At 35.3% G+C, this 16,053-nt stretch overlaps 2 protein-coding genes across 2 annotated transcripts; one reads left to right on the top strand and one right to left on the bottom strand.

Moving 5' to 3' along the window:
* The first annotated feature begins 9,690 nt into the window (after positions 1–9,690).
* LOC126675217 (uncharacterized) lies at positions 9,691–10,798 on the top strand. Its single transcript, XM_050369826.1, has one exon. It carries the CDS (start codon positions 10,019–10,021, stop codon positions 10,571–10,573), a length of 555 nt encoding a protein of 184 aa, XP_050225783.1. The 5' UTR covers positions 9,691–10,018; the 3' UTR covers positions 10,574–10,798.
* Positions 10,799–12,705: 1,907 nt separating this feature from the next.
* Positions 12,706–15,785, bottom strand: LOC126675216 (xyloglucan O-acetyltransferase 4). Its single transcript, XM_050369825.2, has 3 exons — positions 15,559–15,785; positions 15,174–15,460; positions 12,706–13,620 (listed from the first exon to the last, which is right to left on the bottom strand). The coding sequence occupies exons 1-3, from the start codon at positions 15,710–15,712 to the stop codon at positions 12,862–12,864; spliced, it is 1,200 nt and encodes a 399-aa protein (XP_050225782.1). The 5' UTR covers positions 15,713–15,785; the 3' UTR covers positions 12,706–12,861.
* Between the last annotated feature and the right edge of the window lie 268 nt (positions 15,786–16,053).

Genomic DNA, 16,053 nt, shown 5'->3' with positions numbered 1-16,053 from the left:
TTAAATGGTCGCTATATCCGTCGCAAATGTGGCTGATTAGCGACAGATTTAGCGTCCGTCGCAAAAATCCGTCGCTAATCAGCTGTATTCTAGTAGTGGAAAACCGAGTTGTTCTTGATGCTTTCAGTAATAATTTTTCTGGGTCATTGCCAGCTTAAAATGGAGTTTGTGGCTTAAATGGTAGAGACAAATGCCCAACTGAGTTATGAAGAAGGTGATGGAAAAATGATAATTTTTCCATCATAGTTATTGCACTTTACCATTTTTCATTAAATTATAATTTTGTATAAAATAGATCCTTAAATTATGATGCCACGTGAGCATCAATAAATAGGAAAAAACGTCACGTCATTTTTTTTGTTAATTAATGAAGAGTGAATTACACTTACCATTTTCCATCTACGTAAGGGTCTGAACATGTCAATAATGAAAGTAAAGGGACCCATCAGTGACGAACTTCGAGGTAGGGATTTACTGAGTCAAAATGGTAAAGTAGAGGGGGCTTAGGATGAATTTTGCCTAAAAATAAAGTAAAACTTCCGAGGAAATAAAGAATCGGAGACCAGGTGACTCGCTAAAATCATAACCCTGGGAAAAAATTGGGAAAACAACGAGATCAGATATACTGAGATGAGTTCATACAACTATTTTTTATTAAGTGAAAATCTTTAAAAACCTTCAAACATTTGTAAAGAAATTTATCATTATGGATAAGTATTGAAACCCTAAACCAAAAATATTCTAAATTCAGCTGTCCTGTCGGTGAGACGTATCTCCATAACCGATTTCCGACAGTCACTCAAATAAAAACGTGAGTCCCAGGAGACGTATCTTCCACCGGCGCCCTCACTAGGTAAGACGTATCTCTAACCTACCTCAAATACTATATGATCATATACCAGTGCGCACGCAGTCTCGATGATGCTCATCGAGTAGCCCGTTCCGATTAAGATCCATAATGGCGAAAACAGTTCGGAAGCTGTTTATACAATATATATATATATATGCAAAAATACAATTTATTTAATAAAGTGGTAGATAGCGATATAAACTCACTGCTTGCTAATCCACGTGAAAACTCCTGGCAAGCAACCTAAACTCGGTTCGCCTCAAAAGCATGAACGGTCGACGAGTCTGAACAAATACAAATAATTATTAAACGGACTCTAACTCTAGAGAGTACTAGACACCACATAGGACTAGCTGATTTAATACTATATGATCAATAATGCCTTATTATGTGCGTGAGCGTTTCAGGAACGACATAATAATTATGGAGTGATTTGAGCGTAAGAGATTATGTGTCACGACCCAAAATATTGAGCCGCAACCGGCGCTAGGGAACGGGAGTGGTAGCTCCGGAACCCGTAGCAAGCCTTAAATCACTATTAATTTTTCAAAGATAATAAACAATTAACATAAAGCAACAAAAGCAAGTATACATAACATGTATACACAAACATTTACACTAAATGTTCAAAAACCTCGCGGGCTCTAGTTACCGTACCTTGTACGAACTGGCCTCGCGGTACTGTATCCATCAGTTAGTGTATCCAACATATCACCGGCATCTGGTGCCGTGCACAACATATAAAACACGTAGCCTACAAAAACCTATAAACAGGACAACAAGGATATGTAATAATAAAAATACACTGTTGTCTAGGCTACGACTCTGTCAACGCGGGACTACTACTGCAGCATTCACAGAAGTCAGAACTATACATATACAGCTGACTTCTGGACTTCAAAATTGGCCTCTAGCTAAGTCCACACACTAAGCACCTGGAAACAGCAAAGGTGAGGGGTCAGTATTTGGGAAAATACTGAGTGAGTTGATATTTACTAACGGTATTAATATAAAAACATAGCATCATATTTCAAGAAAACAATAATATGAAACATATAAACATGTATTTGATCCGTACGAAACTAATATCCTAGCATGCGACACATCTCTCGAATAATCATATATCATTTCACCCAATCGTAAATATCAATAGCGAGTCCAACTCGCCGGTGGCCCAGCCACTTGATACGGGGACTCCAGACTACACCGTAGCCGAGTACTCACTCGTATCAAAAACCCAATCGTAAATTTCATATTCATCAACAGCTCCCAGCTGTGTCAAGTCATTTCTCAAATGCAAACATACTAGACTGACTCGATACTGGTGATCACACAGCCTATTGACACCCAATAGGTAGCTAGTTTCTTTGGATCGCATACTAGTTCTCATATATAGAAATTAAATAAACATATAATATTTCAGTCAATTATATATAATGCGATGCGTGAAAACAGTATATATATATCAAATAGTTTTAATACATGAAAGTAAAAGTACAACTCACTGAGACTGCAATCCAATCAATAATGTGGTCGATGAAATGATATGCCCTCGCTATCCCATGTCTACTGACCTCTCTGCTCTGACACGTCTGATAAATCGTTAATAGTTAGACGTGATTCATGCATTCTTATACGTATAATACTTTTAAGTTTTGGGATTTAATTTCATTTTATACTTATTTACGTATTCGATATCTCTAGTCGTAGAGATAACTTAGCGAATACCATATATCATAATTGAGAATCGCTTAATGTCCTTGACGTTTTCCATTATTGTTATTTATCTACAACGTCGAGCTAATCTCGAGATTAATGACTTTCCAAGTCCGAAATTCGTCCTTTAGCGTCAATTTACTCTAAACGTCAAACTCCTAGGTCAATTACAGTTGCATACGCATGGGGGTGAGTCAGGGTGCACGGGCGTGCCCTTCGGTAAGTACACGATCGTGCGACCAAGTGCACGTTCGTGCACCTCAGGGGTACACGTTCGTGTACCATGAAGAGTGCACGTTCGTGCACTTCAGGTACACGTTCGTGTACCTTACCAGGTGCACGTTCGTGTACTTCTAGTACACGTTCGTGCACTCGTGGTACACGGTCGTGCACCACGTGCACAGCCTCGGAAATCAAGTTTTCCGGGGTTTCGCCACAACCCCGACGTGCTTCGCACACCCACACTCAATACCCATATCTCGGTTTCTTCAAAAACGCCATAATAACTTCAAAAACGTCAAATTCAACCCAAAATCATAATCTCATGAAAACAGCCCAATATAATCGAATTTATCACCAATTCTCGAGATATTTACCTTAAAATGAAGCTTGAAATCAATGGAGCTCTCGATTCTGAAGAGATTGCCGCGAAAATCATGCGATTCGGACGTCGTGCGGAGAAACGGCGGCGAAACGTAATCGATCGGCGTTATTTCCCTCACTCTCTCGATTCTTCTCTGATTCATATCTCTTCTTCTTATATTTCTTGGCAAAAATGCCACTTTGGTCCTTGTTCTTTTTGTTTCTTATCATTTATCCTTTAAACTTGTCTTTTATTCAATTTAATCCATAACTAAGTCAATAACTTCTTAAATTATTACCTTTACGTATTATTTATATCCGATAAATAATACAAAGTTCAATATTAATACTTTTCCGTCAAAATCCAAAATTTCCATTTTCGACACAAAGTGGCTAAATTACCACTTTGGTCCCTGTACTTTATTTTGGACTTTTCTTGACATTTTTCTTTTTAATTCCAATTCTAACTTTAGAATTGAAATATAACCTTAATTTTCTCATAGTTAGTTTCTCACAACCGACCTACTTGAAACTTATTTATCTTAATTTTATCAAAATCTTTCCGATTTCGCCACTCTGGCGAATCTAAACTGGACACGTGGTCCAATTAGATAATTAAATATTTTGGGGTATTACATTATGGTATCGTGGGTTTGCCTAAGTTTCGAAGCTTAGAAAGGAAGAAAAGCAAGGTTTGAAGAAACAAAGCAGGTATCGTTCGAGAACTTTTGAGAAAAGTAGGCAGGGAATTCTAGAGCTATTTATCTCATTTGAGACATACATGAAGCCAATTGAGACAAGAAGAAATTTGCAAAGGTCTCGAACGAGATATTCACTCACCTGAGAAAGAGCTGATTTCATTCGAAGACTTAGCCCTGTCCCGATTCCTTTTAGTTCTAATTAGACTTGTATTAGGAATTTAATTCATTCCTTTTTTAAAAACCTTTATAAAAGGCATTATGTTTTATTAGTTTTGAGGTATCACTTAGTTTAGACATATAATTTTAGCTTAGCATTAGTTTATTTCTAGCACTTTTATTTTAGTGTTCTTAAGACAAGATTGAAGAGTTTTTTATTAATCAAAATTTATTGTACATAATTGACAATTTCGGGTATTTACCTTTAATTATGTTTAATTCTTCTTTTTATCTCTTTGTTATTGTTTTTATTAGTATGAGTAACTAAATCCCTCATTCGAAGGTTGGTATGGAATTATAGTTGTGTAATTAATTGGATATGGATTAACTTGTGTTTATTATCGTGTTTTGATTATTGCTCTTAATGCTTGGATTAAATTGATCACTAGTTCATGATTAGAGTTTAATTAACTAATTGAGAAATTGTTAATTGAATAGACATAGCTAATTGAAAGGGCTTTTTATACCATATATGGTTAATAGTGGCCCATTTATTTTTATACGTTTGTCCAAATTTTTACATTTCATACGATTTTTTTTCTTACAAATTAGCCTAGATTTTTCATATTTTTTTCTTTTTTATGTTTTCCTTATTTTCGTCTCAAAATTGGCAGTTTCTTCTCTCTTTTCCATCATTTCAAACGCTTTACTCCATGATCTGCTTCCTTCATCTCCTTACTCCATTTCGTGCTCTGTCGGTCATCTCCATTACTTCATTTTATGCGTTGTTCGTTGTTAAATACCTATAAGTGTTTTGCTTTCTAAAAAAAGTTATGCCTTTTGTTTTTATAGGTATATGCATTTGTTATTTAATAATTAAAATTTGATTTTATTTATAATTTTGTGCTAATTGTAGTTGTTTTAACTTGATTTAGGTTTGTTTATGTTTTAGGTTTGTATTTTAATTTTAATTTTTGTAGTTAAATTGATTTTGTAGGTAAATTGATTTAGGTTTGTTTTTGATATTAGTATGTTTATTTCAAATTCTTTATTGAAATATTTATGTTTTATTTGTAATTTGTTTTGTAATGATTTGTGCGTTGGATTTGTATTCTCAGCCTTTTATTTATTCTTTGTTGTAGTGAGTAATAAATTTGTTGGCCATATAATGAAAAGAAGGCAGTCATCGGTTGATACACATTTTGAAATGTCGAAACTTGATAATGCTGGCGAAGAAGCCATTCCTCGAAAAATTGATGATGTATCCGCTGTTGAAACGACTCAAGTAGCGGAGCTGTCTCAAATAATGTAATTGCTGAAAATAGTCAAGAGGATGCGTCACATCAAAATTCTTGTGGTGAAAAAAATGATTATGTTGTGCAGCCTAGTGTATATGAAAATGCTAAGGAAGTATTGGATATTGTTCAAAAATCAGCTAAACCAACGCTGACAAAATTGATGATTATTCAAAGTCGGCTAAAAAGTGATGGATCTGATGTCGGTAAAAACCTTAAAGAATCAGAAGTTGTTGTAACTGAAGTACAACAAACTATTCAAAATATGGTGAAGCCGGCTGTTCGATCTTTCAAGCGTTCAAAGGTGACTAGAGCTTCTTCCATTGTTGTTGAAATAGCCAAATTAAAGGCATCGTACACTGCCAAAAAAAACCAGCCAAGCATGTTTCTTTCGAAACAAATAAGGAAGATAGTCGTGTCAAATAAGACACTTCTTCGATGAAATAAGCAAAAAAGAAGTTTACTAGTATTGTGAAAAGCAAAATGTTCTTTGAATCAACAGATAATGATAGTGGTGTTGATAAAACTGTCAAGGTATTAACCTATTTTATATTTTATTTTATATTGATTTTATTATTGTTATTGTTTGTTTTTTTGTGTGGTTGAATTTAGTTTTTTTTTGTTATTAAATTGTGTCCTTCTAAATCTTCTAAGAAATTACAGGTCAACCTCAAAAATTAACCTCTGAAGTCAACCTCTAGAGTCAACTTCTGAAATTAACCACTAGAGTCGACCTCTAGAGTCAACTTCTAAAATTAACCACTGGAGTCAATCTCTGGAGTTAACTTCTGAAATTAACCTCTAGAGTCAACCTCTAGAGTCAACTTCTGAAATTAACCTCTAGAGTCAACCTCTAGAGTCAATGAATCGCTGTAGCTTTTTCTATCTTTTAAGAAGAACATGGGGTTTATGGCCTTTTGTCAATATTTTTAATTTTGGTGCTAACAAACACTAATACGTGTTAATTCTCTAAGAACGCAAGATCCGCACGGATTCGGCGCTGGATTCCGCATCCACTTCGCCAGCAAACAAGCCAAGGACTTAGACCAGTAATTATGAGGACACTCTATATTTATTCCTTTGATTTTACAATTAGATTGTATGCCATAGATATCATAATTGCTGTGATTCTGTGATTTAGGGTGCATGTTAGCTTATTTATTAAATTTAGCCATAAAATTGCCATATTAGCTAAATTCGATGTTTTTAATAAATTTTCATGAATTCGATGAAAAAGCATGTTAATCACTATGATTAGTTGTTTTTTTCGTTCAAACCTAGAAAATAATTGATTAGATGCTTTAGGATGCATGATTGTAAGTGTTTTTAAGTATTTTTTTGCCATGACAAAACACTCTGTAAATGCCATATATGAATTTCTTGTTCAATTTTAAGCGATTTTGACTACTTTTGCATGAGAAACGGAGTTGAAATGAGTGAGAATGTAGCCAAACAAAACGACCTCTGAACCTACTGCCGCCGCCACTGAAACTGACGGCGGCCGTGGAATAAAGTGGCGGAACCGCCACAATAACCTGTCGGCTCTTGCAACTTAAATTGGCGTCATGTTCTTCATCGTCAGCTTTCCAGATTTGCTTCCAGATCCTCCAAACTATGATCAGAACTTCAAAACGTGTTTCCGAACTCATCCAGACTCCGAATCAGACCCAGTTTGAACCCAGACATAGATAATTTAGTGTAGAATAATATTATGTATTGTAACGGGCTATACCCAATACAAAACGGACCCAGAAGTTCAAATATGTAACATAGTGAATAAACCAGGCCCACGAGCCCGAGGCCCAGCAAACCAACAACTTCCAGAGCCGATTCCGAGCTAATCCGAACTCGAAATCGACTCCGGATTAAACCAGTAGAACCGGATCGATAAGCCGCACAACTCTTGTGATCTGACCGAGAACCCGTTCCAACCAGACCAATGGTCAAAACCCGCGCGCGTGCTAGGCACTCAAAGTTAACGAGGTTGAAAAGTATCCCTAACCTTATATGTATACCAAACTGCCCCTGAGCATGCCTGCGATGTTTACCGCTTTCCAAAAGCTTATTAAATTAACTGGTTAAAGAATTAATCACATAAATTAGCCTATTAATGCAAGTCCAGCCCATCACATAGACATCTTAAGACTAACACGAAAAAGTAGTAATGGTTGTATAGGTTTTTGAAGACTCACCTAGTAAAATCAATCAACCACATTTATACATCAGGTTTAGGCTTTGTGCATGTAAAATATTCAGACCAGTCAGACTTATGCTATTTTCTAGAAACATCTAAGGTTAGATGTATGATTACGAGTACTTGCTACTTGCCTCAAATGCCAGTCCAGATCGAGTCATATGCGGGTCAAACCTGTTTACTGCTTTCATCCCTGTTTATTTACAGTTTTTATATCCCGAGAACTGCATATACTGTTGAGATAAGATAAAAACGAATATGTCCAATAAATAAAGCCAGTAACAGATAAGCCAAGAATAAGAGTCTTTGGGAGGTCCACGAAGACTGGTATTTGGTCTAATGCACTATAGTCTTACCGGAGGCGAGTAAGGCTATCTAGTCGGTTAAAAAGCATTTCCTAGTTGAATTAGGTGGGGACTCCATTTTTTCAAACCATTTCCAGATCAAGAAGTCAGGCATAAGCTTTGCGCGAGCGCCCCCTGAACCCTGCTCCGCTCACACTTTATATATTTTTTATAAGCCAACAACAATAGAGAATCAACATATGTTTTGTGGATAAAGGGGCAAATATGCCCCTATAATATATGGCGAGGAGCAGGTAAGTCTTTAATGTATTTTCAATCTCAATTAACAACTTAAGATTTTAAAGTTAGAGCATAAAAGCCCATGCTGTTAACAGAGTTAATATTTAACACAATTCCGTTAAATTTATCCTACGTGTGCTGTCAAATGTGTTAGTCAATATAGAAAATAATTGTGACATGGCTATTATTTTCATAATAACAAATAAATAAATGAATAAATAAAAATCCTAAAATTTCTCATTCCTCCGTTCTCCATGTCTAGTTTTCTCACCAATCTATCACCACCACAACAATTTCATCTATCTCACCCGTTCTATACTGTTGAATGGCCACCACTACCATTGATGAGCTATCTACCAGTCTTCATCTAGGTGGTGTTCTCACAGGACATGTCTACATATGTGCTTACCGATCTTCGCTGCTGTTTCAGCAAAAAATCATCGTCCATCGACGCTCCGTCTCCGGTGGTGGTCGTAGGTCAAAAATGGGATGCTAGCTATATTTCACGGAGGAAATAAGTCAGTTTTAATTGTTTAAATCCCATAAAAACTGGATTTTACTTTTAATTTTTTTTTGTTAAGGATTTGTTAAAAGAAATGTGAAAAAATGGTTTTTCCTTTTGTCTGAATCAAGTTCGATCTGCCTTTTAAGGCTTATGGTGAAGGGAATTTAGGTACTCAATAACCTATTTTGAAATCATATTACAGTAAGTTAATTATATAGGTATTGGCCTCTTGAACCTATTTTTTTTTATAGGAGTCGTTAACTTGCACTTGCTGCCATCTTAAGCCAATACCTGTATAATTAAATTATTGTAAACTGATTTCATAATAAGTTATTGAGTACCCAAATTCCCTTTACCATAAGCCTTAAGAGAAAAATCGAACCAAGTTCGATCGGACAAAGCAACACCCAAATTTTTTCACTTCTTTAAAATAAATCCCGAACAAGAAAAATTAACAATAAAATCCAGTTTTGATGTGATTTAAACAATTAAAACTGACTTATTTCTTCCGTGAAATATAGCTAGCATCCATTTTTGACTCGCGGCCACCACCAGAGACGAAGCATCGATGGATGATGATTTTTGGCTGAAGCAGCGACGAAGATCAGTAAGCCCATATGTGGACATGTTCTATGAGAACAACACCTATATGAAGACTGGTAGATAACTCATCGGTGGTAGTGGTGGCCAATCCATTCAGCCATATAGAATTGGTGAGATAAATGAAATTGTTGTGGTGGTGATAGATTGGTGAGAAAAAGAGACATGGAAAATGGAGGAATGGAAAATTTTAGGATCTTTATTTATTCATTTGTTTGTTCTTTATTATGAAAATAATAGCCATGTCGCAATTTTTTTCTATGTTGACTAACACATTTGACTGTACACGTAGGATAAATTTAACGGAATTGTGTTAAATATTAACTCTATCAACAGCATGGGCTTATATGCCCCAACTTTAAAATCTTAAGCGGTTAATTGAGATCGAAAATACATTAAAGACTTATTTGTTCTTCGTCGTATATTATAGAAGCATATTTGCTCCTTTTACCTTAAAACATTAAGGTCATCTTTGCACCTTTTCCCTATACAAACTTTCCTTTTTATATTTCTTGCTTTATTCCCTTTGTCCATCTCTCTCAAAATGAACCCGTAAACGACCCAACCCACCGCTTCATTTTCACATGCTCTTCTCTCTTCCCCACTCTCATATCTCTCTCGCTTTTTCCAATTGTATTTCACATTTTCTCAACTTCTTCTTACCTTAACAATTTTCAATCTCAATTCATTTCTATTAATTTCGACTCCGAATTTCTAGGGTTTCCTGTTTCCCCATTTCTGGGTAACTTCAATTTTTCACATCCTCCCACTTTATAGCCTCTAATCTCATCTGGGTATTTATTTTTCTTATACTTATCAACTGGGTATCATACAAATGTCACAACAAGGCTTTGCAATTGAGCTTTATTTCGATCCAGCACTAGAAAATCAAGTCTTGAAAGCATGGAATGTTCTAGCCAGACGCCAAATCAGTACCCAACTCATTGAAATCGAGTCTAGACCTCACATAACTCTCTATTCAACCCAATTTGTTGAGCCCACAAAGCTTGAATCAATCGTCAAATCTTTTGCTTTAAAGCAAGAACCCTTGCCTTTATCTTTATCTGCAGTTGGGGGCCTTCCAAATGACAAAAATGTCCTCTTTTTAGCACCTACACCTTCACTCTCACTTCTTCAGTTTCAATCTCAGTTATGTGATGCATTGAAAAAGGAAGGAATTGAGATTAGTGAAGACTACAGACCTGATTCATGGATTCCTTACTGTGCTGTTGCTGAGGATGTTCCAAAAGCAAGAATTGGTGAGGCATTTTGTGTTTTGAGAGATTTAAAGCTGCCTGTTACTGGGTATGCTATGGATATTGGATTGGTCGAGTTTTCGCCGGTTCGTGAATTATTTTCGTTCGTACTTGGTAATTCTGTAGAAGGATGAGTTTTTATTTTGGTGGTCTGGTTATAATGTGTTTACTTTGGAAATTTTAGATGTTATAAGTTGAAATAATGTGTTTCGTTTTTACGTGTTTTATTGTAGGTTTTAATATGATTGGTGCTAGTGTAGAGCATGTTAGAGAAATTTTATTTGTGTTTATTGTCATTAGTTGCAAATGATGAATCTATTTTTTGTTTTGGGCCCCTTATAAATATAAATTTTGTCGAATGTTTATGTTGTTTTTTGCTTGTAGAACTTATTTATCAGGCATTTTGTCCCCAATTTCTCAGGATTCAATATATTTTCTTACTGTGCGTCCCATTGTACAAATACCCTAATCCAACTTTCTTGCTTCGATGCTGCATACTGATATTAATGTGCATGTGTGTGCCATTTGCATTCAGAGTTCTATTTATTAATGCAGCATATGATACCTACCTTCCATATCATGATAATCGTTCAGTTTGTAACTCGTTGATGAATCAATCTTGACCTACGTAAATGTTTGTTTTAGCTTTGAAATTTGTGTTCTAGTAAATGTACTCTGATTTTTCTGTGGGTAATCTCTCAATGCTAGTTAGTCTGAGAGTTTTGGTTGGAAAGCTTTTGACTTTATTTATTCTATATGATCAAGAATCTTTAGGGGCTTAGGGTGTTTTCGTTTACCCTCTTTTCCATTAATTTTTGACAGTGGATTAGTTTGCTATCCCCTTCCTTAATATAAGCAGCCTATATGCCTAGAGGCTGCTCCGTGCTAGGAATTTTGTGTGTTTTTTAATATAATTTTTAGAGTATTTTTCGCTGAAAGGAAATGTAACTGTAATATTTAAATGAACTCTGGAACGGTTTGCACGACATGCATTGTACAGCGTCTGCAAAATTGAAAGTCAGTATGCTTGTTTGCTTGATATTTCCTATTCCATGTATAAAATGATCAATGTTTAATCAAGCTATCTATAATGTCATTGTACATCTCCTTAACCATATATTCTCTATCTTGCTCTATCTTTAATTGTTTTCTCTTGCATCATATATGCATCTTTCCTGAAACTGATATATTCTTGATGCTATTGCAATTGAGGAAGCTTGAATTGGCAGTGTGTCTGATTTTAAGATCTTGCTATTATAAGTTCGAATCTGCAAAATCCTAATTTGTTAACAGCCTGCTGGTGTCATTTAAATTGTGGAAATGTAGTTTGGTTGTGGGTCTTATTTTTAAGATTGAGCATTGTCATTTTAGATTTGGAAATCCCAACAACCAAATCAAACTGAATCGGCTCTTCATCAGAGTCACGTTACTTTTCTTTTCATTAAATTGAATTGTGAGAGCACTTTTTACCTGTTAGTCATGTTTGTTACTACTTTCATCGAGATAGCATCTGAATTGTCGAGTTAGGAGCATGTAGGAGGAGGAGTCTCCGTTTATTGTATTTGTTGAGAGATAGTATGTCCACTTTTCATTTTGCTGTCCCTGCTATCCAGATTACGTGAATTACAGTCTATTTAGTTGCCTGTTAGAGGTAAGACTTGGAGATTGTTATTTTGCGTACAATCGGTTTTGTTGTTTTGTTTAAAAATGCTTTTTAATAGTAGAAATGATGGTGATCGTCAGGTCATTTTGGGTTTGCACATATCAGTAGTTTGAAGAGGGGCATATGGAGGACTCATTAGACTAGATTACTTTTTCTTTGTTGCAGTTGAAATGTCAAATTCTGTCCTATTGTCGCTTGCGAATCTTATTCAACAATTTGACTGGTATTGCTGTGGAGTAAAATTCTTGTCTCGACCGGGCGATTTCTCTCACAAAAATTCCGTTTTCCCCAAATTTCTTGTCTAAACCGGGTCTATGTGAACTCAGGCTCAGGTCGAACTTGAAGGAAAACTCAAGTGTCAAAGCTTGGTCGAAAACAGGGTCCGTTAAGGTGGGTATTTGGCCTGACCAATTCTACTCACCGGAGAATGATCCACCATAAATCTGTCCAGGTAAAAGATTTCCATTGGGTGGAGTCAGGAGTGGTTCATAGAGTTTATGGCGTCATACTTATGCACATCTTAGTGTCGTATCTATATGCATCGGTGACTCAGATATCAGCAACCTTCAACGTTCTATATACTTTAAAAATAGGTCTGCACGCATTGCAATAATTTACTACCATTTCTTTTCAGATGCTTAAACTTTACAGATGAAATAGTTGTTATTTCCAAATGCCAAAAACAATTAGACATTATTAGTATGTGTAAGTACTATACTCGTCTAACTAACATACCCTATTTGTTGTTCGATACATGAGTCATTGGAGTGTTCGGAGAACACCGAGCAACAAGTCATTCCATACATCAATCGGACCTGGTAAGCACCAATGTACACAGTCGTTATAACCCTTCATCCACTTGTTTCCCCAGAAAGCTCCAGGGTGCCCATCGGGCCTCATAAGCATAGTCCTTGTAATATCCAATACCTTGAATCTCTTCCCTTGTCGTCCCCTCCTGTTTGCTTTTTCGATCTCCTCTACCTGCAAGTTCCTTAGTTCCCATTCACGAGAAGTGAAGTCGATCTTCTCCTTGCGGAAAGGTGCTGTCCTATTACAACTCCCTCCAGTATCCCAAGATCCGTTCTCAAAGTGCGATGGTGAAAATGTCCTTAACAATGTCACCATACCCTTGCATTTCCTACACTGGTTAATGTGACTCAATGCAGCTCGAAATGCCATAGTAACTGCAAAATTAATTCCTCGGTCAGTTATATTCGGCTCGTTGCAGTAGACACATCCTACTACATTCGAACCTATGTGCAAGTGTATCGGTCTAAAGAACCAATGTCCATTGGAGATGATTATGTAATCTAAGGTATGGAGGTCCCTTCCCCAGTTATTGTCAATTCTGTCTAGATGCAAGTCGTAAATGCCCGATGAAGAACCATTGATCATTCTCTCTTCGCCTGCTACAAAAAATTTCGTCCAAATAATCTTAAGGGTGAAATCATAAGCAGGAAAATGCCAAATTCTATTTCTGTCTTCATTGTCCTTATATGCATCCACAGGGATATCCTCCTGCAAGTTTACATTAAATTTGCAGAATTCAGTCAAGAGTTTGTTTCATATTAAATCAGTTTCAACTTCAAAACTGACATGATAATCTAAGTCAAAGTTGATGTGATGACCTACATCATTCTAATTCAAACTTAAACACAAATTAGACACTATCTAACAACATAAAACTTGAGAAATTCTTAGATAATTTTATTCGTCATGTGAAATTCAATTGATTTTATTTATAGGTGATGTGATGACATATTTTATTTGTGATTTTTGTAATTTCACTCGATAATTTACTAACTCGTTCAAAAATTACCAATTCACTAATTTACTAGTCGGTCCATTTCCAAAAATTATGAGCAACTACCACATTGAACTTCACCATAATTTGACAGTTCGAATAATTTTGCCATTATTATTATTTTTCTTGAAATAGTAAAATTGCACAAGATAAATGCCACATAATTCAACTCCTTTTTAAACCTCCACAGCTAATAACATACTACATAAAAAACAATTAATCTAATAAAACTTTGCTAATTTCAGAATCTACCATCTTACAAAGTCAGTAAGAATATAGAATATGGTTGCATGCACCTCAAGCAAGGTAAAATTCCATGTGATTATAGTTGGAAATATCACAAAAAGCAATGACAGGCAATTTACATAAAACTTACCATATAGAGAAGGTAGACTGTATAACTGCATTCAATTCAATTCTATTATTTTCCTAGAATTGGACCCATTTCCAGATTTTTATTACCATGACAAGAAACTAATATGCCAAAAAGGTTAAAGTGACCACACAAAATAGTAAATTCTTTTATGTGTATCCCAATTCTGCAAAATTCTTAGGTAGTTACAGTCCACCACGTCATCATTCATGGACTAAGCTAATCGCATTATGACATGTTATGATGGCAATATTATAAGAATGCTATCATTTCAATGACGTGTTATAATGTGATTGGTTTAGTACACGAATGACGTTTCTAATGAATGTGTATGTTTTCGGCTGAGTTTTTTTTTTGGCTTAATAGATAGTTTGACCCCTGAACTTGTACCCTTTTACCCATCTAACCTCTAAACTTAACGTCTCACCTATCGAACATCTGAACTTGTTAAATAATCCGATTTAACCCCTAAACTTGATAAATACGTAAATATTGAACCCCTCCGTGCCACTTGTCACTTGAAACATTCTAGAAGAAATTGTGTACGGAGGGGTTCAATGTTTACGTTTTTATCAAGTTCAGGGGTCAAATCGGATTATTTAACAAGTTCAGAGGTTCGATAGGAGAGACGTTATGTTTAGGGGTTTGATGGGTAAAAGGGTACAAGTTCAGGGGTCAAACTATGTATTCAGCCGTTTTTTTTTATCAGAGATTACCAAAGCAGAAATGGAAATGCCGAAACAAAAACAGGCAATAAATATTTTTTACTATAAACATAAAGTTTTCTTGATTCAGAAGTATTTTCGAAAACTTAAACGTCAAAATATAATACTCGAAAAGTTTTCGTGCAATATAGACGAACGAGAATGTTATGAAAAGTGCAGTAATGATAACCTGTGACAAGAGGCAAAGAAGTGATTCCATATGATTCCTAGCAACCGAGTCACCAACAAATGCCATAGTTTTGCCTCTAACAATTTCCAAAAAAGCTTTTGAATCAAATCTTGGAAGATCACATTTATTTGGTTTCCATCTCCAATTAAGAAAATCTCTATCTTTTCTTCCATGTCTCAAACAATTCTTCGAATTCGGAATCGTTACGCAGCTTGAATTTGTGTATTGACTCCCTTTAAGGTCTGGTATCCACTGGCCTTTAAACAAATCACAATCCTCTAACTCCTCTACAAAATTAAACAAAAATTAAATTTTAACACACTAAAAAAAACAAAATAGTTCAAAACTTGAAAGAACATTAAAAAGAAATAGTAAGTAATAGTACCCTTCTGTGAATTGATCAATCTGGGGAGCTTTTGATGATCATGAACATGTTTATGAGGAATGAATTTAAAAGGGTTTGGAGAATAGAGAATGAACAAGCTAAAAATGGTGGTTAAAACCAAAAAAAATAATAAAAAAGGAGCTAGTCTCCCCATAGTGAGTGCACTTATATTTTTTTTTAGTTTTAGGAAGAAGATGATAGAATTTATTTTTCTAAGTGTAGTCAAAAAAAGACAAAAGAAAAGAGAGAATTATATAGTAATTGTTGATTTGGTTAAAAGTTTGATTGCCATAAAAAAAGGGTTTAAAGAAAGGTAATTGAGATTTTGTAACAATTATCATTAAACAAAGATAGTTGAAGGAGAATTAATGTTTGTAAGTTGTGATTCTAGGGCTTAAAAAACAATAAAATTTGGCAACTTTTTAGTCATTGCGTATCTACACGTATCATTTTTGTTGAATGATTCATGTGTTTAACTACAAATATTTTTAATTT

The sequence above is a fragment of the Mercurialis annua genome, linkage group LG3 (assembly GCF_937616625.2).
Source record: "Mercurialis annua linkage group LG3, ddMerAnnu1.2, whole genome shotgun sequence".
In the NCBI taxonomy this organism is placed as follows: domain Eukaryota; kingdom Viridiplantae; phylum Streptophyta; class Magnoliopsida; order Malpighiales; family Euphorbiaceae; genus Mercurialis; species Mercurialis annua.
Note: the sequence above shows the minus strand (reverse complement) of the source record. Positions and strands in the feature narration are given on the sequence as shown.

Coding starts and splice junctions, on each gene's coding strand:
- LOC126675217 (XM_050369826.1), top strand. CDS start 10,019: ATGTCACAACAAGGCTTTGCAATTGAGCTTTATTTCGATCCAGCACTA.
- LOC126675216 (XM_050369825.2), bottom strand. CDS start 15,712: ATGGGGAGACTAGCTCCTTTTTTATTATTTTTTTTGGTTTTAACCACC. Junction 15,461..15,558: donor ATTGATCAATTCACAGAAGG/GTACTATTACTT, acceptor TTAATTTTGTAG/AGGAGTTAGAGGATTGTGAT. Junction 13,621..15,173: donor TTCTTTGCCTCTTGTCACAG/GTTATCATTACT, acceptor GTAAACTTGCAG/GAGGATATCCCTGTGGATGC.